The 21,725-nt window shown below is 42.0% G+C and overlaps 1 protein-coding gene and 1 long non-coding RNA gene across 11 annotated transcripts in view; one reads left to right on the forward strand and one right to left on the reverse strand.

The window, feature by feature from the left end:
• The window catches only part of LOC142749047 (uncharacterized), a 91,933-nt gene extending 89,868 nt beyond the window's left edge, over positions 1 to 2,065 (reverse strand). For 2 of the 4 annotated variants that reach the window (XR_012882360.1, XR_012882359.1), the window contains exon 1: positions 1,977 to 2,065. This is a non-coding gene — a long non-coding RNA (uncharacterized LOC142749047). Of the gene's footprint in view, positions 1 to 1,743; positions 1,884 to 1,908 lie in introns of those variants that run through there. The other 2 variants (XR_012882361.1, XR_012882362.1) reach the window with 2 other exon arrangements.
• SERHL2 (serine hydrolase like 2) overlaps positions 1,301 to 21,725 on the forward strand; it is a 111,091-nt gene continuing 90,666 nt past the window's right edge. For 2 of the 7 annotated variants that reach the window (XM_075856579.1, XM_075856586.1), the window contains exon 1: positions 10,629 to 10,703. In XM_075856579.1, the coding sequence (XP_075712694.1) occupies positions 10,646 to 10,703 (58 nt within the window). In that variant the 5' untranslated portion in view covers positions 10,629 to 10,645. The other 5 variants (XM_075856583.1, XM_075856585.1, XM_075856581.1 and 2 more) reach the window with 5 other exon arrangements.

Genomic DNA, 21,725 nt, shown 5'->3' on the forward strand with positions numbered 1-21,725 from the left:
AGTGAGGGATAAGTAAAGTTCAATAGGTGAAATTCTGGTGACAGGTTCCCTTTAAATAGGCTCTGTCACCAGATTCTCAAATCCCTATCTCCTATTGCATGTGATCGGCGCTGCTATGTAGAGAACAGTAACGTGTTTTTTTTTTAAAAAAAAATCATTTTTGGCCAAGTTATGAGCTATTTTATATATATATGCAAATGAGCTTTGAAATGGACAACTGGGCGTGTTTTTTTTTCGTTATGTCCAACTGGGCGTGTATTGTGTTTTTAACTGGGCGTGTTTACTTGTTTTACTACCTGGGCGTTGTGGAGAGAAGTGTATGATGCTGACGAATCAGTGACCAATCAGCATCATGCACTACTCTCCATTCATTTACACAGCACATAGTGTTCTTACTAGAACGATGTGCAGCCACATACACAAGTGTACTGATAATGAATACACATGACTTCCAGCTTGGACGTCATGTGTACTCAGAATCCTGACACTTCTGAATCCTGTGAGATTTCCAGCAAGGGAAACTAAATCTCGTTACCCTTGTAATCTTGCGAGATTACGCGTGGCTTGCTGGAATCTCACAGAAAAGATTCAGAAGTGTCAGGATTCTGAATAGACATGACGTCCAGGCTGGATGATCATGTGTATTCATTATCAGGACACTTGATTAACGTTAATGTCTGTGTATGTGGCTGCACATCGTTCTAGTAAGAACGTGATGCTGCTGTGTAAATGAATGGAGAGGAGTGCATGATGCTGATTGGTCACTGATTGGTCAGCATCATACACTTCTATTCACAACACCCAGTTAGTAAAACAAGTAAACACGCCCAGTTAAAAACACAATACACGCCCAGTTGGACATACGAAAAAAAAAACGCCCAGTTGTCCATTTCAAACCTCATATATATATATATATATATATATATATATATATATATATAAAATAGCTCATAACTTGGCCAAAAATGAAAGTTTAAAAAAAAACAAAAACGTTACTGTTCTCTACATTGCAGCGCCGATCACATGCAATAGGAGATAGGGGTTTGAGAATCTGGTGACAGAGCTTCTTTAACAGTACAATAACTGACAGGCTTTACAGACTCTGACAGAAATGAGCTTGTCAGAGCCAGTGCCTGTTGATTATCCTGACTCTTGTGATACTTAGCTGTGATTGGTCATTCAGTTTTGAATGACCAATCACAGCGATCAATGTCACATGACCACTCATCTTTCGTGTGCCAGTGAGCGGCTTTTGTCACTTGCTGCCGCGATCTTCTCCCTTTCACCATGTAATTCGACATGGTGACAGTTTATTGTCCCAACGTAACTGTACTTGAGAATGCGGCAACGCACCACCGACTCGGACGTACAGTTACCTGATTGAGCGGGAACAGGTTAAATTATTTAAAAACCAACAGCAATTTGAGGTAAAACCACATGGTGGTTCCGCGCTCAGCCGCATCGTTTGCCGCTACGTGTGTTCCTACGCTCATGAAAGTCATGTGTATAGCAATGTCGAACTACATCTAGAATATAGATTGCCATATAAGTAAAAATAATTTACGCTCTTATTTACAATGCAGCAGCAATTCACACAGAAGTGGCCATTACACTGATAGCAACTTCAGCAAAATTCTAAGGCTAGGGCGACTTTGGCACAAGTGAAAGTTAATGTGGTCATAAGTTGTTGCAAGTTGCTGTGGTCGCAGCAACTAGCGTCACAAAGCGTCCACGTTCACTTACTTTACTGCGATGAACGAAGTGCGACACAGCGATTTTGTCGCCATGTAGCCATAGACTAAAATGCAAATTAGTAGAAACAGCGTCTGTTCTCTAAATCACAACCAACACTAAAGTCAAAGAAAAAAAATAATAAGGGCCATGTCCTTCTGGAGAAAAGGAACTCACTGGCTAAATACTGTAACTACTCAGGACCACCCGGAGGTAAAAGGTTCCTCCAAGAGATTACTAATAACCTGGTTGTACGGGCAGCTGTTCCCGCCGATTGAGAAGATGAACTAGTCCCAACCCACGTCTCAGCGGCTTGACAACAACAAGGCGGGATAATGAGGTAACTGAGTAGCGCATGCGCGAAGCGTTATGCGCTCCCGCACTCACAGGAGTAAACCGGCCGATCCTCCACTTCCGGTGTCATAGAATCGTAGACTTTAGATTACATGAAGTTCTGGAGAAGGAACAAAACCGGTAAATTCGCGTCTGTCAGCCTTACCCGTTTTACCTCATAGTGTAGTACAACACATTGTCCAGTAACCATTTAGCGCGCTAACAGCAGGTAGGGAAATCAATGAGCGACGTTTCAACACAATCCTTTATGAGTATTTCATTAGTTTGAAAACAGTCTAAATGCCGTTGAGCATAAAGATGAGATAGGGTCGATTAAAAAACAATCCATAATAAAAACATGACCTTGCATTGGTGTATACAGCAAATGTACACTGAGAAACACTAGTGAATACCAGGCTTGTCAGCGGTAGTGGGTCCTGTATTGTATGTATTATTCCCATGATTGTACGAACTTCATTGCCTGCCTCGGTCACATATTGGTCACTTCATCGCTGCAGCAGGAAGTAGAGACCAGGGGGATCGGTGAGGTGAGTATGGCTTTTTTTTTTTTATGTTTGTACAGCATAGTTGGCTATTTAAAATATATAATTTTTATGTGCTGGACAGCCCCTTAAATATGGAGAAGATAACGGCATAAAGAGCCATATGCAGTAAGCTCACCCTACTGGTGGCTGCTGACAGAATTTCTCTATGGCTGTGTGAAGGGAAGCAGGGTAGGTGAAGTAGTGCTGAATCAGCAAACTGAGCTCTGAACCCTATAAAGATACTGTATATTATAGAATTAATCAGCATAGAATTTGGGAAACACTACCTAAAAAATATAAATAGTATCAAAAGATCATTCACTTTAATTAAAGGCGATGAAAACCTTTGAAAGATATTTCAAAGAAGGTCAATCAGTGTGATTGGTGCAACTTTGTAATTAGTTTTTATTAAAAATTAGTTTCACTTTTTGAGATACAGCTGCTCTGTGTTCTCTATACAGAGCAGCTGTATGTAGCGCTGAATCCTTTACCAGTCAGGTCAGCGGACTGACGGGTTCAGTGTCAGCGGGTCCTTGTGTGTCTAACACGCAGGATCCACCTGTTACTCATTACATATAAGTTCATAACTTAGATATGATAGATTACAGGTGGATCCTGCATATCAGAGACATGCAAGGACCCGCTGACACTGAACCCGTCAGGTCCGCGGGACTGGCGGATTCAGGTCTTAGCGAACGATACAGCTGCTCTGTATACAGGATACAGAGCAGCTGTATCAAAGAGTAAACAATTTTTTTTTATAAAAACCAATTATAAAGTTGCACCAATCACACTGATTGACCCTTTTATTACATAGCCTTTATTGGTAAGTGCACTTGTGGCGGTAACGTTGCAGATTTTTTCTGTCCAGATTTGCAGACGGGACATTCGCAGTGGAGAATCCGCCGCAAAATCCGTATCCTACACATGTAGATATTGGTGTGGATTTGCAGCAGCTTTTTCCGTAGCGTTTGCACCTTCCCTAAGTTTGGAGCTATTCACATCCAGATATACAATAAGCTACATGGTGTGAAATTCTATTGTACAATTCTCTGTATTACTGGCAGGTTGTACCAAGTACAGTCATATAGGGTTGTCACGATACCAGAATTTGGACTTTGATACCGATACTCCGTGTAGTAATGCGATCGATACCAAAATGATACTTTGCCAACAACAATAATAATAATAATGATAATAAAAATAAAAATAAAACTTCCATTTTCTGATGTGAGGCACGTGATGTGTTGAATGTCGAACCTGCATGTGCCTCACGTTAATATTACTTAACCCCATCATGTTTCTCAGTCATAATGGACAAAATCGGGTCAATGGTTGAGGTACATGGAGATACATTACTATTAATGTGAGACACATGGAGGTTAAAATTTCCTAATACTATGTGCCTCACAATAAGTGAAAGAAAACATTTTATTTTATTTTTTTACTGCGTACATATCATAAATGACGCTATAAGTTAGTTGTGCAGGTTGTTACGCGACAATTTCGAACTGAATTTTGAGGCAGATTTTCTGCCTGCAAAAAACTGGGTGAACCCAGCCTAAGTATGCCCTAACAACGTGTAATATGGTCAGACAGCCATTGGGTCCTTCAGTGGACCTGGTATAGCTCTCCATCACGTCACAAAGATTCCCTGTGAAGCGATCATAGGGATATCCCACTTCTCGGTGTTTGCTTGAATGCTGCGGCCAGGTTTGATCGCGGCATTCAAGGGAATAGCGGCAGAGATCAGAGGTTTGTCTGATCTCCGCCGTTAGAGCGGGACTGCAGCTGTGCAATACAGCCATTGCCCCTTCCCTGATAGCGCACCCACGGTCAGCATGATGTGATGCGGCCGGTGCTGCACTAATGAGCGGCGAATGAAAACAGAACATGGGGGTATTTTGCAATGCACCCGCCGTTCATTAGTGCAGCGCTGGCTGCGTCACATTTTCCTACTGGCTAATTTCATATATTGCAATACAAAGCTGTGCGGCTGCAGAGCTTAGTATTAAAATACATGAATTAACTGTATTGAACAGTTTGAGTGTGCACGGCATCAAAATAGTATCTACTTCGGAACAATGTGCAACCCTACAGTCGTACTACTGTGTGCTATGTCTAGAAATAAAAAGGCAACTCTGCTAGACTGTTGTTACCTATGGACTTTTAACCCCTTAGTGACCACTAATACGCCTTTTTACGTCGGTCACTAATGGGCTTTAGGCTAGGCTGACGCCTTTTCACGTCAGCCTAGTCTAAGTCCTGCACGGGTCTCCCGTGCAGGCAGGAGCCGGGGCTCTGCTGTCTGATGACAGCTGAGCTCCTGCTCCAACGCCCGCGATCGAAGTTTACTTCGATCGCGGCCGTTTAACCCGTTAAATGCCGCCGTCAATAGCGACCGCGGCATTTAACTTTGTTTACAGAGGGAGTGCGCTCCCTCTGTCACCCATCGGCGGCCCGCGAATGAAATCGCGGGTCTCCGATGGGGTGTCATGGCAGCCGGGGGCTTGATAAAAGCCCCCAGGTCTGCCCTGGACATATTCCTGTTAGGACGCGCCGGAGGCACGTCCTAACAGATTGCCTGTCAGATTTACACTGACAGGCAATAATGCTCTGGTATACGAAGTATACCAGAGCATTATAGCAGCGATCGGAACATCGCACAGTAAAGTCCCCTAGTGGGACTAATAAAATCAGTCATCAAAGTGAAATAAAGATTATTAATAAAAAGTACAGTAAAAAAAAAAATAAAACCATTTTTTTCCATAAAAAGTGGTTTTATTTAGTAAAAGTGTAAAAAAATAAAAAAAGTACACATATGTGGTATCGCCGCGACCGTAATAACTCCATTAATAAAGTTAATATGTAATTTAAACCGCAAAGTGAACACCGTAAAAAAAAAACGCAAAAAACCATGGCGAAATTGCAATTTTTTTCCATTGCCCCCCAAAAAAGTCATAATAAAAATGAATCAATAAGTCTCATGCACCCCAAAACAGTACCATTCAAAACTACGTCTTGTCCCGCAGAAAACAAGCCCAAAAAATCACTACATTGATGGAAAAATAAAAAAATTACGGCTCTTGGAAAGCGACGATGCAAAAGCAAATAATTTTAGTTCAAAAGTGTTTTTATTGTGCAAAAGTCGTAAAACATAAAAAAACCTCCACATATGTGGTATCGCCGTAATCGTACCGACCCATAGAATAAAGGTAACATGTTATTTACGTCGCATAGTGAACGGCGTCAATTTAAAAACGCATAGAACAATGGCGGAATTTCAGGTTTTTTTTATAATCCCCCCCCAAAAAGGTTAATAAAAGTTAATATAAAAATTATATGTACCCAAAAATAGTGCCATTAAAAAGCACAACTAATCCCGCAAAAAACAAGTCCTCATACAGCTATGTAGACGAAAAAATAAGAACGTTATAGCTCTTTGAATGCGATTATAGAAAAACGAATAAAATAGCTTGGTCATTAGGGCCTAAAATGGGCTGGTCACTAAGGGGTTAAGGGGGCACTCAGACCTGGAAGATTTTGTTGAATCCAATCCATTCACCTGAAGTAGATTGTTTCTGCAGCAGGTGTATGGATTTCCACAAGTACCATTTGGCTATGTTCACACAGGGCGCGTACGCTGCGTAAAAGTACACAGCGTATCTGTCCTAGAACCCACAGCAAATTCCGGCTGAAAAACCGCATCAAATTGTGGTGCAGTTTTCTGGGCGGAATCTCTGCTGCGGAAACCAGCGCTTGAAAAGAAGATTTAAAAAAATAAAAGTCTATACTTGCACCAGGCTGTTGTCATGGCGACGTGTTCCTCCATTGTGCGTGCAGTCCGGCCTCCTGGGATGACGGCTGTAGCCTGTGATTGGCTGCAGCGCTCTCATGGGAAGAAACGTCATCCCAGGAGGCTGGCCTGAATGAAGAACAGAAGAAAGCTTCACTATGACAGTGGCTGGGCTATAAGTATAGACTTTTTTTCATTCGTTTTACAAAAAAGTTATTTATTTATTTTTTCTTATTTGCAGTGGGTTCGTAGCGTTTCCGCCACAAAAGTTGCAACACTTGTCAATTTATGAAGTTTTTTCGCTGCAGATTTTTTTCTGCACCGTGTGCATGACATTTTTTCAACTCTCATTCACTTTGCTGCTACTGTAAATTCTGTGGAATTTCCGCACAGAATTCCTTTGCGGAAATTCTGCAGCATTTACACTATGTGGGAACCCGGCCTTGTAGCAGTTGCGATCAAAGCTGTTGCGTGATAAAAGTATGTGTGAGGCAGCACTGCGCAAGCTACTTGGGGTTGCTACCCACACACAATTGTTTACTAATAAATGAATGTTTTGCTTGGTAATTGCAATTTTTTTTTTCCAATTGTACTTATTTTATGTGTTCACATGCTGTAGTACTGATGTGGCAGGGCCAAGGATAATTGTTATATATATATATATATATATATATATATATATATATATATATATATATATATATATATATATATTATACCCCAAGTAGTAGTAAAATCACATTCGGTTTTCAGATCCGTTTTTTTAATGCAGTTTTAACCGTACAGCAATGTCTAAATCAGTGGTTCTTAACCTGGGTTCGATCGAACCCCAAGGGTTCGGTGAGTCAGTCTCAGGGGTTCGGCGGAGGTCAAGACACATATCCGACTCATATGATTCGTGATCACGCGTCCTGCTTGGCCATCATTGGCTGCAGGAGATCACGCTACATCGCTTGGCCTATCTGTGCTGCAGGGAATTTGGTACGCTCAGTAGTCGACTTGTGACTGTCGTGATGGTACGTCGTGTGATTTTCTTTCTTAAAATTTTAATCCCTTCATACTAACTATGTCAAGCACAAAAAGAAAGTGGTCGGACGAATATGTACAATATGGATTCAGATGTATAACGGAACGTGATGGGAGTCAGCGTCCTAACTGCATGATTTCCAATGCCAAGTTGAGCAATTCTAGTCTAGCACCGGCAAAACTAAGAGAACACTTCCTTAGGCTATGTTCACACGGAGTATTTTGGGGGAGGAATATCTGCCTCAAAATTCCGTTTGGAACTTTGAGGCAGATATTCCTCTCCCTGCACGCCAATTTTCGCGGCAATTATCGCGCCGTTTTTCGCCCGCGGCCATTGAGCGCCGCGGGCATAAAACAGCGAGAAATACGCTTTCTCCTGCCTCCCATTGAAGTCAATGGGAGGTCGGAGGCGGAAGCGCCGAAGATAGGGCATGTCGCTTCTTTTTCCCGCGAGGCAGTTTTACTGCTCGCAGGAAAAAGACGCCGACGCCTCCCATTGAAATCAATGGGAGGCGTTCTCGGGCCGTTTCTGCCGAGTTTTGCGACGCGGTTTCCGCGTCAAAAAACTCGGCAAAAGACCCCGTGTGAACATAGCCTTAAGCTGCATGGAGATGGAAAATACAAGAATACAACACTCGCTGAATTCAAGGTGAAGAGAGCCAGAGTCGATGAAAAGGCTACTCTGCCTGTTCTTGGCATCGTACCCATAAACAAACCGATCCTCACAGCATCGTACGAAGTTGCTTACCTGATCGCAAAGCAGGGCAAACCACACACCATTGGTGAAACACTCATAAAACCATGGCGAAGATGGCGAATATCATGCTGGGAAAAGATTCTGAAGTTACGTTTTCCCAAATTCCTCTTTCAAATGACACCATCACCGACAGAATAGAGGACATGAGCAAAGACATCTTGACTCAAGTAGTTGCATATCTGATTTCAAGCCCGGCAAAATTCAGCCTTCAACTCGACGAGACCACAGACATTTCCAATCTAAGCCAGCTTGCTGTATTTGTCCGCTATGTGAAAGACGACGTGATAAAGGAAGATTTTTTATTTTGTAAGCGTCTTACAATAACAACTAAGGCAGCCGATGTGAAGAAACTTGTGGATGACTTTTTCGAAGACAACAATCTTTCGTGGGATATGGTTTCTGCAGTTTGTTCGGACAGAGCTCCAGTCATGCTGGGAAGAAAGTCTGGTTTTGGTGCGCTAGTGAAAGCCGATGCACCACACATCATTGTTACGCATTGTATTCTGCACAGGCATGCGTTGGCAACAAAAACCTTGCCTCCAAAACTGGCTGAAGTATTAAAAATTTTAGTGGAATGCGTGAGCCTATGTGCGAAATAGTGCTCTGAGGCACCGCATCTTCAGTGAGCTGTGTAAAGAAATGGGCTCTGAATTAGAGGTACTTCTGTACCATTCTAACGTTCGGTGGTAATCCCGGGGACAGGTGCTGAATCGTGTTTTTGCCGTGCGTGTGGAATTAGCCCTGTTTTTGCAAGAGCACCAACATTGTCATGCAGATTGCTTCAAAAATTCTGAGTTCATTCTCATTTTCGCGTACATGGCTGATATCTTCGCAGCTTTCAATCATCTCAATCAACAGATGCAGGGCGGTGGAGTCAACATCATCGAAGCGGAAGAAAACCTGAAGGCTTTAAAAAAAAAAAAAGCTACCGTTATGGAAACGACGAACAGAGAATGATAACTTCGCAAACTTTCCCCTGCTGGACGACTGTGTAAGTAAGATCGAAGATGTATCTGGAATCGGAGACATTTCTGTACCCGCGGAACTGAAGCAAGCAATAGCCACGCACTTAGATGAGCTTGCAAAGTCTCTCGACGGATACTTCCCTACAAGAGAGTCATATCCAGCATGGGTGAACAACAACGCTCCCAACGTTTTGTCAACAAATGGTAACGTGCCCTGTTATTGCTAAGAAAGCTCTGGAGATTTTCATACCGTTTGTTACAACATATCTTTGCGAGCAATCCTTTTCGAGGATGCTGGACTTAAAAACGAAGAAAAGGAGCAGACTTTGTTTTTGCGAAAATGACATAGTAGCACTTGCCAAGGTGAAGCCGCGCATTTCTGAACTGGTCTCTGAATGGCAGCAGCAGAAGTCACACTGATTTGCAGTAAATATTCATTATTATGTTTTTGTGTGAAAATCATGTTTTGATGGTTTTGGTCTTTGAACACAGTGATGTTGATGCACGGTTCATTTTGTGCACCAGTAAAATATAAACCTATGTTTTGAATTTGAAAAAATCATATTTTATTTTTCCAATTAAGAAGGGTTCGGCGAATGCGCATATGAAACTGGTGGGGTTCAGTACCTCCAATAATGTTAAGAACCACTGGTCTAAATGGACCCTTAGAAAATGTTTACACAGTGCAGATTTGATGCAGGTTTTGCATGTGTTTTTTTAAGCCAGAAATGGAACCTAAACAGAGGAAATATATAAAATAAGGCCTTTTAAGTGTCTCCTCTACTGAACCCAATTCTTGTTTTGGCTTAAAAAAGTTGGACAAAAGCAGCATCAAATCTGCACTGTGTGAACAAGGCATTCGGGTTCTATGGTGATCTGCGTTTGGTTCAGTAGCAGGGGAAGGTCTGAGTTTTGCAGATGTAAAACTGATGCTAAAACGTTGGACTTTGAAACTGGCCTAACCCATATAGGTTTTTTTCAATGAAAATATGCAGAGAGGGCAACGAGCACAGATCACTGTAGACCAGATTGTTGCAGGTTAGAGTTCAGAGCAGGCATTTTCCATGTGATAATTAACTTTTTGTGCTTTTACTTTGCAGGTGACTGAGAAAACATGGCGTTTCTGCTGAAAGGTACTTTTTATGTAATTACCACGACAGGTTCCACTGTTTGAACATTTAGTTGTAGTCACATCAGTCTATCTCAATTTCTTGGTGTAATGACATATTTGACTAGAAGGTATTGAACATATAGTTATGCAAATATGAAAAAATCATAAATTGTGACGTTTTTTTTAAAATTATTTATTTATACAAAATATAGTGCACATAGTGATCACCTCATGCTGGCTGCCCCGGCCACCGCTCGTCCGCTCACCCTGTCCTGCGTCCTGAATGACGAGACAGGCGTGATCACATCATTCAGGACACAAGACAGGGAGGAGACACCACGGTTCCTGTGCGTTTCCAGGGCTGGTGGAGACACCGAGGGAATGTTTTCTCCAGGGTGGCTGCAGCTCCAGCAGGAAGCGTTCGCCGGAAGCCCAGCAGGTAAGTCACTGACTGGACTTTGTTTGAATGTGGGAACTGATCGGGTTCTAAAAAGGGCAATAATGGCAAATTCACAGAGGATTCAGTGCCACCTTGGTGTCCATTTGCCACTTATTGCCCCTTTAGTATCCTTCTATTTAGTGCCCCCTTGATGCCCATTTGCCATTTTGTTGCCCCGTTATTGTTCTTCTGTGACAAAGGATGCTAAAGGCTACAGGGGCAGCAAGGGGCCACCAAACAGGACGCTAAAGGGGCAATAGGTGGCAAATGGGCACCATGGTGGCACTGAAAGGCACTAACGTGTTAATAAATGTCAAATGGGCACAGAATTCAGTGCCTTCATAGTGCACATTTACCATTTGTTGCCCTTTTAAACCCTGTTCAGATTGTGAAAAGCTATGTACACCTTAGAATTTTTTTTATTTTTTTTTTCTATAAAAATCAGTGTGTTTGGTGCAACTTTGGAATTACATTTAAGGCTTCGTTCACATCTGTGTCAGGGCTCCGTTCAGGCGTTCCATCTGAGCTTTCCGTCAGAACGGAGCCCTGACTGAAACAAACAGAAACCATAGGTTTCCGTTTTTCATCACTATTGATTTCAATGGTGACGGATCTGGTGCAAATGGTTTGCGTTTGTCTCCGTTGTGCAAGGGTTCCGTCGTTGTCGTTTTGATGGAATCAAAAGCGCAGTCGACTACAGTATTCATTCAGTCAGGGTTCCGTTCTCACAGAAAGCTCAGATGGAACGCCTTTACAGAGCCCTGACGCACATGTGAACGGAGCCTTATTAAACTATTTTTACTTTTTGAGATACAGCTGTTTTGTATTGTGTATACAGAGCAGCCGTGTCTAGACCTGAGACCTGAGTCAGTCAGGTCAGTGGGACTGATGGGTTCAGTGTCAGCGGGTCCTGCGTGTCGAAAGTTCATAACTTAGATGTGATTGATAACAGGTGGATCCTGCGTGTCAGAGACACAGGACCTGCTAACACTGAACCCGTCAGTCCCACTGGGCTGACGGATTCAGGTCTCAGCGCTAGATACGGCTGCTCTGTATACAGAATACAAAGCAGCTGTATCTCAAAAAGTAAAAATAGTTTTTAATAAAAAGTATTTATTTAGAAAGTTGCACAAAACACACTGATTATTTAAAAAAACAAAACGATTTCAAAGGTGGGCATAGCCTTTGAAGTGGTTGTCCGGAATTCAAGCCGCAGAAGGAGTTAAAATAAAAAAAATAACTTATACTTGCCTCTCTCCTCCCAGAAGTTCCTGCGCTGGGGGCTCCCGTCAGATCTGTTCTCTGTTTGTATATAGCGGTGACATCATGTTGACCGTACACCATCGCTGCAGCCTATTAATAGCCTCAGCGGTGTTAAGCTGAGACCTGTAATTATCTGCGGCGGTGATGTACTATCGATGTGATGTCACCGCTGCAGTCACTCTGTGTACACACAGAACAGAGATGACAGAAGCCCCCTGTGCAGGAACGTCTGGGAGGAGAGCGGTAAGTATCCGGGCCGGCACCAGGTTTATGTGGGCCCTTGGGCGACACAAGACTTAGTAGGCCCCTTTGTGGGAAAACTCACGGTGGCAGTAAAATGGCAAAAAATTTAATTTTGTGCCCCCATATAGACGTTAGGCACCCAGTTTGTACCCCCATAAGTTTAGCACCCACCTCCCCGGTAGTGCCACACAGCCCCCACCTCCCCGGTAGTGCCACACAGCCCCCCACCTCCCCGGTAGTGCCACACAGCCCCCCACCTCCCCGGTAGTGCCACACAGCCCCCACCTCCCCGGTAGTGCCACACAGCCCCCACCTCCCCGGTAGTGCCACACAGCCCCCACCTCCCCGGTAGTGCCACACAGCCCCCACCTCCCCGGTAGTGCCACACAGCCCCCACCTCCCCGGTAGTGCCACACAGCCCCCACCTCCCCGGTAGTGCCACACAGCCCCCACCTCCCCGGTAGTGCCACACAGCCCCCACCTCCCCGGTAGTGCCACACAACCCCCACCTCCCCGGTAGTGTCACACAGCCCGCCTCCCTGGTAGTTGCACCATTGGGGTTCCCTCTAGGAGTGGAATCCCCAGCCAGAGCATTGCCGACACTCTGGGTGCGGATTCCGCTTCAGGAGCAGCCCCGAATGGGCCCCCCAAGGGTAGTGGGCCCCAGCACTCGCCTGGGTTCGTCGGGTGCTGACGCCGGCCCTGGTATGTATGGGCTGCTTTTTTATTTGACGCCCTCCTCTCCTGCTGCAACATAAAAAGTTTAAACCCGGACAATCCCTTTAACCTCTTAACACTATCCGTGTATTTAGGGCGGATGTGTATTCCAACAATATTGCATGTGCCACTGTGTTATCTGTGGTGTTACGTAGGACTGCAGGTAACACCACTACATTATCTAATCGGAGTGTTATCACTGCTACATAGGACTGCAGGTAACTATCTGTTCTGTGTCTACATGTGCCTGCGTGGGTATATTTGGGCCTGTATATCCATATATTTACCTGTATGTATTTGCATAAGACCCATTATGTGTGTGTATACATACCCGGTGTGTTTGTGTGTGTGTATATGTGTATATATATATATATATATATATATATATATATATATATACTTATTTTGCCTGTATGTCCAAATATGTGCCTCTATGTATGCATAGTATATCTGTGCCTAATATAATATATATATATATATATATATATATATATATATATATATGTATGTTATTTTGTTTTGTGGGGGGGCAGCAATAGAGAATCCCACACAGGGCGCTATCCAACCTAAGGCCGGCCCTGTTTATTGGAATATGTCTGTGAAAATGTAATTTTTACAAGGGATAAAGAATAAAAAGCACCCCAAATCTTGTAAAGCTATTTCTCACGATTACGGCAATACCCCATATGTGGTAATAAACTGCTGTTTGGACCCACGGCAGAGCTCATTAGGGAAGGAGCACCATTTTGCTTTTGGAGTGCAGATTTTGCTTGGTAATAGTTCTGTTTGGGGTTTTGCTGGTATTTCAGTTTATAATGTGGGGCATATGTAAGCTGGGCAGAAGTACATCAGGACATAATAAGAGGGTATAATAATGGGGTAAATAAATATTTCCTAGATGTGTGGCTGGTGTCGCACTGATAAATGGTGTCCAATCTAATCTATTTTGGACACCCTGCACAATTTCTATCGCTATATTCTGAGCGCCAGAACTTTTTTTTATTTTTTCTCCACCGGAGCCGTGCTAGGGCTTATTTGTTGCGTTACAATCTGTAGTTTTCATTGATACCATTTTAGGGTACATGTGATATTTTGATCACTTTTTCTTACAGTTTTTGGCAAGCAAATTGACAAAAAAAACATACATTTTGACAATGTTTTTTGTCCTTTTTTTTATAGTAATCACTGTGCGCTATAAATTACATTTTACTTTATTCTGCAGGTCGGTACGATTACGGCGATACCATATGTATATCAGTTTTTTATGTTTTGTTTGCGCAATAAAATCACTTCTATAAAATAATTTATTTTTTGTGTCACCATATTCTGAGAGCCATAATTTTTTTATTTTTTAGTCAAAAAAAGCTGTGTAAGGGTTTGTTTTTTGTGGGACGGGTTGTAGTTTTTATTGGTATTATTTTGGGGTACATGCAAATTTTTGATCAATTTTTATTCTATATTTTTGGAGAGGTGATGACCAAAAAAAATAGTGATGCTAGTATTGTTTTTTAATTATTTTTTGCAGTATTCACCGTGCGGGAAAAATAATTATATATAGTTTTATAGTTGGAGTTGTTAAGAACACGGTGATACCAAATATGTGTACTTTTGTAACGTTTTATTGTTTTTCCTATAATAAAAGACTTATTATAGGAAAAAAAAAGCATTTTTTGTTTTTGTAACTTATAACTTGTTTTTACACTTGTATTCTTTTTACTTTTTTTTTATTTTTACTTGTTTTACTTGAAGACCTGTAGCACTGATGGCTGCTATAATACATTACACTACCTAGGTAGTAAACTGACCAGCTGGTCCTCATAGGCTTCCGTGAATGGCAGACCGGAGGCTGTTGTATGGCCTCCGGTTTTGTCATGCAACTGACGGCAGCACCCGCAATCGGTCCCCGGGAAAGTTTGTTGCAGCAACAAACTTTCCAGTTTGTTGCTACAACAAACTTTCCCTGCGATCACATGATCAGGACCTGAACCAAGTCCGGACAAGAGGCAGGGGTTAACCGCTCGATCCGGGTGTCATCACTACTCTGAGACACCCTGATTGCGCTTTTAACACCCACTGTGAATTCACGTCGGCGCTGCACAGAGCCCAGCAAGCACCGACGTGAATTTACTGTGGGTAGACAGGAAGCAGTTAGTAAGGGTTATCATATTCTCTGTAGCCGAATCAATCGGTTCGGCTGTCAGAGAACAGGTTGCTGGGGAGCCGGGGACACTGACACAGCCGGCGTCCGAGCGCTTTTCACAGCGCTATGCCGGCTGGAACAGAGATCTGTATATTCACGCCCTGGCAGCACGGGGTGTGTGTGAAAAGGATGTGAATCTACAGATTGTCGGCATGAAAGGGTTAAGGTCTTTTCAGGCCCGGTCATTAAGGGGTTTAGGATATTAAGTATCCGTTTTGGGGTACATGAGAAATAGCGTTCAATTCATATGAATTTTTTGTAATGTTGTAAGGCCTAAGAAAAGGTAAAATTCCTCCTGTGTTCACGGTTTCTTAACCCCTTAACGCTCAGTGACGTACTATTCCGTCATGGAAACCATCCCTTTCGCGCTCCATGACGGAATAGTACGTCACGGGAGTATGAAATGGCCGTCTTCCGACACATGCAGGAGCTGTGACAGCTGCTGTCTCATACAGCAGTTGCCACAGCTCCTACAGCGGGGACCGATCGCAGTATCCCCGCTGAATTAACCCATTAAAAGCCACGTTCAATAGCGTTCGCGACTTTTTAGGGGTTAAGCTACCATCGCCGGCCTGCTACACGATAATACATCGACGGAAGCCTAGTGGGTCCTGACAAAGTAGTGCAGTGTATTAGAATAGCGATCAGGGACTCCTGCCCTCAAGTCCCCTAGTGGGACAAAGTAATAAAGTTACAAAAAAAGGTGTGTAAAAGTTTTAAGTGATAAAAGTTAAAATCCCTCTTTTTCCCTTATCAGTCCTTTATTATTAATAAAAATATATAAATAAACTATACATAATTAGTATCGCCGCTTCCGTAATGGCCTGAACTACAAAATTATTTCGTTATTTATCCCACGCGGTGAACGCCATAAAATAATAATAAACCGTACCACAATCACAATTGTTTGGTCACTTCACCTACCAAAAAATGGAATAAATAGAGATCAAAAAGCCGCATGTGCCTAGAAATGGTAATGATCGAAACTACAGTTCGTTACGCAAAAAATAAGTCCTCGCACGGCTTTAATGATGGAAAAATAAAAAAGTTCTGGCTCTTAGAATAAGGCAACACAAAAAGTAAATTAGATTTTTACAAAACGTATTTTATTGTGCAAACGCCATAAGACATAAAAAAATCTTTAAACATATGGTATCGCCGTAATCGTATCGCCCCGCAGAATAAAGTGAATGTCATTTATAGCGCACGGTGAACGCTGTAAAAAAAATAATAGAATAAAAAAACAATAGTAGAATTGCTGTTTTTTAGTCACCACGCCACTTAAAAATAGGATAGAAACTGATCAAAAAAGCTATGCACCCCAAGAAAACTATAATGAATTCCTCAAGGGGTCTAGTTTCCAAAATGGGGTCACTTTTTGGGGGTTTCCACTGTTTTGGCACCACAAGACCTCTTCAAACCGGACATGGTGCCTAATAAAAAGGAGTCCTCATAATCCTCTAGGTCCTCCTTTGCTTCGGAGGCCGGTGCTTCAGTCCATTACCGCACTAGGGCCACATATGGGATATTTCACAAAACTGCAGAATCTGGGCAATATTGAGTTGCGTTTCTCTGATAAATCCTTTTGTGTTTTATGAAAAAATGGTATAAAAAGGATTTTCTGACAAAAAAATAATTTAAATTTCACCTCTACTTTGCTTTATTTCCTGTGAAACACCTAAAGGGTTAATAAACTTTCTAAATGCTGTTGTGAATACTTTGAGGGGGTCTAGTTTCTAAAATGGGGTGTTTCATAGGGGTTTCTAATATATAGGCCCCTCAAAGCAACTTCAGAACTGAACTGTAGCCTAAAAAATAAATAAATGAGGCAATACTTTGCTTCTTACATTATACTGATAATAAGCCGTGCCCACCCCGAGATGACCCCAGTTTTGACCGTTTGTATAAACGGAGACCCCTATTAGACCGTTTCAGTGCCCAGTTTTCCCAAGCCTACACCCCCGAGAAGTGTATTTCTATTGATGAGTCTTAAGATTTTAAATGGAGGCTTCAATTCCGCCAGTACCTGCCGGGTAGGAGGGCAAGGTATGGCGTGAAGATGTATATGCTGTGCGAGAGTGCATCAGGGTATACCTACAAATTTAGGATATATGAAGGGAAGGACAGCAGTATTCAGCCCCCAGAATGCCCCCCCTTACTGGGAGTTGATGCAAAAATTGTGTGGGATTTGGTGCACCCACTGCTGGACCAGGGTTACCACGTCTACCTGGATCATTTTTATACCAGCGTCCCTCTCCAAGTGCGTCGCTTCCAGAAGTCATGTGGCACTGCTAGAAGAAATCTGAGAGGCCTCCCTAAGACTCTGCTTGGGCAAACACTCAGAAGGGGTGAGAGCAGGGCACAATCTAGCAGCAACATATTGTGTATCAAGTACAAGACATGAGAGATGTCCTTGTATTGACAACAATACATGGCCACACCAGTACCCATGTACCTGTACCAGGTACCAGTACAGAGACCCCCCCCAAACCAGACTGCATCCTGGACTACAATAGGTACATGGGAGGGGTGGACTTGTCAGATCGAGTCCTGAAGCCCTACAGCGCCATGCGGTGTGGTATAAGAAGCTGGCCGTGCACATCATTATCAAGAACCTAATCTTTAGGGACCAAGAAGTGGGCACCCAGTACTTCTGGAAGCGGGGCCACACACATCGTACAAGGGCAACACTTTTCAGAAGAAGTTCCCCAAACTGGCAAGAAGGGAAAAAGTAAAAAGAGGTGCAAAGTCTGCTATGAGAGGGGGATAAGGGAGGACACAATATATCAATGTGACACGTGTCCCGAAAAACCAGGGCTCTGTATGAAAGTGTGTTAAAATTGACCATATATCCCTTTAGATTTTTCATCTACCCTGATGCACTCCGCACAGCTTATCCCCCCTCATCTTTCCCTTCTGAGCCCTGCTGTGTGCCCAGGCAGCTGATAACAGCCACATGTAGGGTATTGCCGTACCCAGGAGAACCCACATTACAGTTTATGGTGTGTATATCTCTGGTGGCGCATGCTGGGCACAATATATTGGACACTGAAATGGCATAGATACATAGAAAATTGCAAATCTCACACTGCACCATCTGCTGCGCATTTCCTTTTACACAATACCTGTGGGTTAAAAATGCTCACTACACCTCTAGATGAATGTCTTAAGGGGTGTAGTTTTTAAAATGGGGTCACTTCTCGGGGGTTTCAACTGTACTGGTACCTCAGGGGCTTCTGCATACATGACTTAGCACCAGAAAAGCTCCAGTAGGCCAAATGGTGGTCCTTTCCTTCTGAGCCCACCCATGTGCCCAATCGGCAGTTTATCACCACAAATGGGGTATTGCCGCACTCAGGACAAATTGGGCAACAAAATGTGTTTTTTTTGTTCCCTGTGAAAACAAGAAATTGTGATCAAAAATGACATCTTATTGGAAACATTTTCACTTTTTTAATTTCACAGCCCAATTCAAATACGTGCTGAGAAAAAACTGTGGTCAGAATGGTAACAACAACAACCATACATGAATTCCTTGAGGGGTGTAGTTTCCAAAATGGGGTCACTATTGGGGGATTCCTACTGTTTTGATACCTCAACACCTCTTCAAACCTGGCATGCTGCCTAAAATATATTCTAATAAAAAACAGGCCTCAAAATGTACTAGGTGCTTCTTTGCTTCTGGGGCTTGTGTTTTAGTCCACGAGCACACTAGAGCCACATGTGGGACATTTCTAAAAACTGCAGAATCTGGACAATACATATTCAGTAGTGTTTCTCTGGTAAAACCTTCTGTGTTACAGAATATAAATGGAATAAAATTGAAATTCAGCAAGAAAAATTAAATTTGCAAATTTCACCTCCACTTTACTTTAATTCTGTGAAATTCCTAAAGGGTTAAAAAAAAAACGTCCTAAATGCTGTTTTCAATACTTTGAGGGGTCTAGTTTTCAAAATGGGGCGTTTTATTGGTGTTTCTAATACATAGGCCCCTCAAAGCCACTTCGGAATCTAACAGGTACCTTAAAAAAGGCTTTTGACATTTTCTTCAAAATAGGAGAAATTGCTGTTTATGTTCTAAGCCTTGTAACGTCCAATAAAAAAAAGAATGTTCAAAAACGATGCCAATCAAAAGTAGACATATGGGAAATGTGAACTAGTAACTATTTTGGGTGGTATAACTGTCTGTTTAACAAGCAGATGCATTTAAATTCTGAAAAATGCAATTTTTTATAAATTCTCTACATTTTGCAATTTTTCACCAATAAACACTGAATATATAGTCAAAATTTCACCACTAACAAAGTCCAATGTGTCACGAGAAAACAATCTCAGAATCGCTTGAATAGGTTTAAGCATTCCGACGTTATTACCACATAAAGTGAAATATGTCAGATTTGAAAAATGGGCTCTCAGCCTTAAGGCCCAAACTAGGCTGCGTCCCTAAGGGGTTAATGACCAGGACTGAAAGAGCCTTAACCCCTTCAGGACTGAGCCTGTTTCGGCCCTGAGGACGAAGCCTATTTTTTTCAAATCTGCCACGTGTCACTTTATGTGGTAATAACTTGGAAATGCTTTTACCTATCCAAGTGATTCTGAGATTGTTTTCTCGTGACATATTGTACTTTGTTAGTGAAAAAATTTGGTCGATAAATTCAATATTTATTTGTAAACACCAAAATTGTGAAAATTTTATAAAAATTTGTAGTTTTCTAAATTTAAATGTATCTGCTTGTACGACAGATAGTAATACCACACAAAATAGTTACTTGTTAACATTTCCTTCTTTGTTTGCATAGTTTCTCATGTTTAGCAGCAATTTCTCACATTTTCAAGAAAATGTCAAAAGTCTATTTTTTCAGGGACCAGTTCAGTCCTGAAGTGGCATTGAGGGCCTTCTAAATTAGAAGGTCCCCATAAATCTCCCCATTTTGAAATCTGCACCCCTTAAAGTATTCAAAACAGTATTCAGATAGTATATTAACCCTTTAGGGGTTTCACAGGAATTAAAGCAAAGTAGAGGTGAAATGTAAAAATTTCATTTTTTGTGCCAAAATTTGGCACACATTGTTTTTTCTGTGACACAGGAGGTTTTACCCGAGAAATGCAACTCAATATTTATTGCCCAGATTCTGCAGTTTTTAGAAATATCCCTCGTGATCCGAGTGTGCTAAAGGGACTGAAACACAGGCCTCAGAAGCAAAAGAGCACCTTGTGGATTTTGGGGCCTCCTTCTTTTTTTTTTTTAGAACATATTTTAGGCACCATGTCTGGTTTGAAGAGGTCTTGTGGTGCCAAAACAGTAAAAAAAAAACACAAAAACAAACCAAAAGTGACCCCATTTTAGAAACTACACCCCTCAAGGAATTTATTTAAAGGTATAGTTAGCATTTCAACCCCACAGAGTTTTTGCTAAATTTATTTGAATTAGTCTGTGAAGATGAAAATCAACTTTTTTTCTGAAAAACGTATACATTTTCAAGGAATAAAGGAGAAAAAGCACCCCAACATTTGTAAAGCAATTTCTCCCGATTCTGTCAATATGCCATATCTGGTAATAAACTGGTGTTTGGACCCACAGCAGGGCTCAGAACTGAAGGAAGCGTCATTTAGATTTTGGAGAGCTGATTTTGCTGGAATAGTTTTCAGTGCCATGTCGCGTTTGCAATGCACTGGAGGGACCAAAACAGTGGAAATCCCCCAAAAGTGACCCAATTTTTGAAACTACACCCCTCAAGGTATTTTTCTAGGTGTATAATTAGCATGTTGACCCCACAGGTTTTTTTTGCTATATTCCTTGGAATTAGTCTGTGAAGATGAAAATCTACTTTTTTCTGAAAAAACTTTTACAAGGAAAAAGCACACCAACATTTGTAAAGCAATTTCTCCCGATTACGGCAATATGCCATACGTGGTAATAAACTGCTGGTTGGACCCAAAGCGGGGCTTAGAAGGGAAGGAGCCCTGTTTGGCTTTTGGAGCTCAAATTTAGCCAAAATAGTCCTTGGGTATCATGTCGCATTTGCAAAGCCCCTGAGGGACCAAAACAGTAGAAACACCCCAAAAGTGACCCCATTTGGGAAACTACACCACTTAATGAACCTATCTAGGAGTATAGTGAGAATTTAGACCCCACAGGTCTTTTGCTGAATTTATTAGAATTAGGCCGTGAAAATAAATATCTGCTTTCTTTCCACTAAAATGTTGATTTTTTTTCCCTTTTCACAAAGGATAAAGGTGGAAAAAGCACCCCAACATTTTTAAAGTAATTTCTCCCGAGTACGGCTATACCCGACGTGGTCATAAATGTTTGTTTTTTTTATTAGAAATGAATTAACCCTTTCCGGACTGATCCATTTTCTTTTTCGTTTTTCCCTCCCCGCTTTCCAAGAGCCATAATTATATATATTTTTTCCCGTCAATAGGGATGTGAAGGCTTACTTCTTAGGGGAGGACTTGTAGTTTCTATTGACACCATTTAAAGTACAATTTAAAATTCTTTGCATGCTGAAATTGGAAAAAAATGCGATTCCTCCATTGTTTTTGGGTTTTGTTTTTACTACTTTCACTGTGCAATAAAAACGACAACCTACATTTTT

This window comes from Rhinoderma darwinii, chromosome 3 (genome assembly GCF_050947455.1).
Source record: "Rhinoderma darwinii isolate aRhiDar2 chromosome 3, aRhiDar2.hap1, whole genome shotgun sequence".
NCBI lineage: Eukaryota > Metazoa > Chordata > Amphibia > Anura > Rhinodermatidae > Rhinoderma > Rhinoderma darwinii.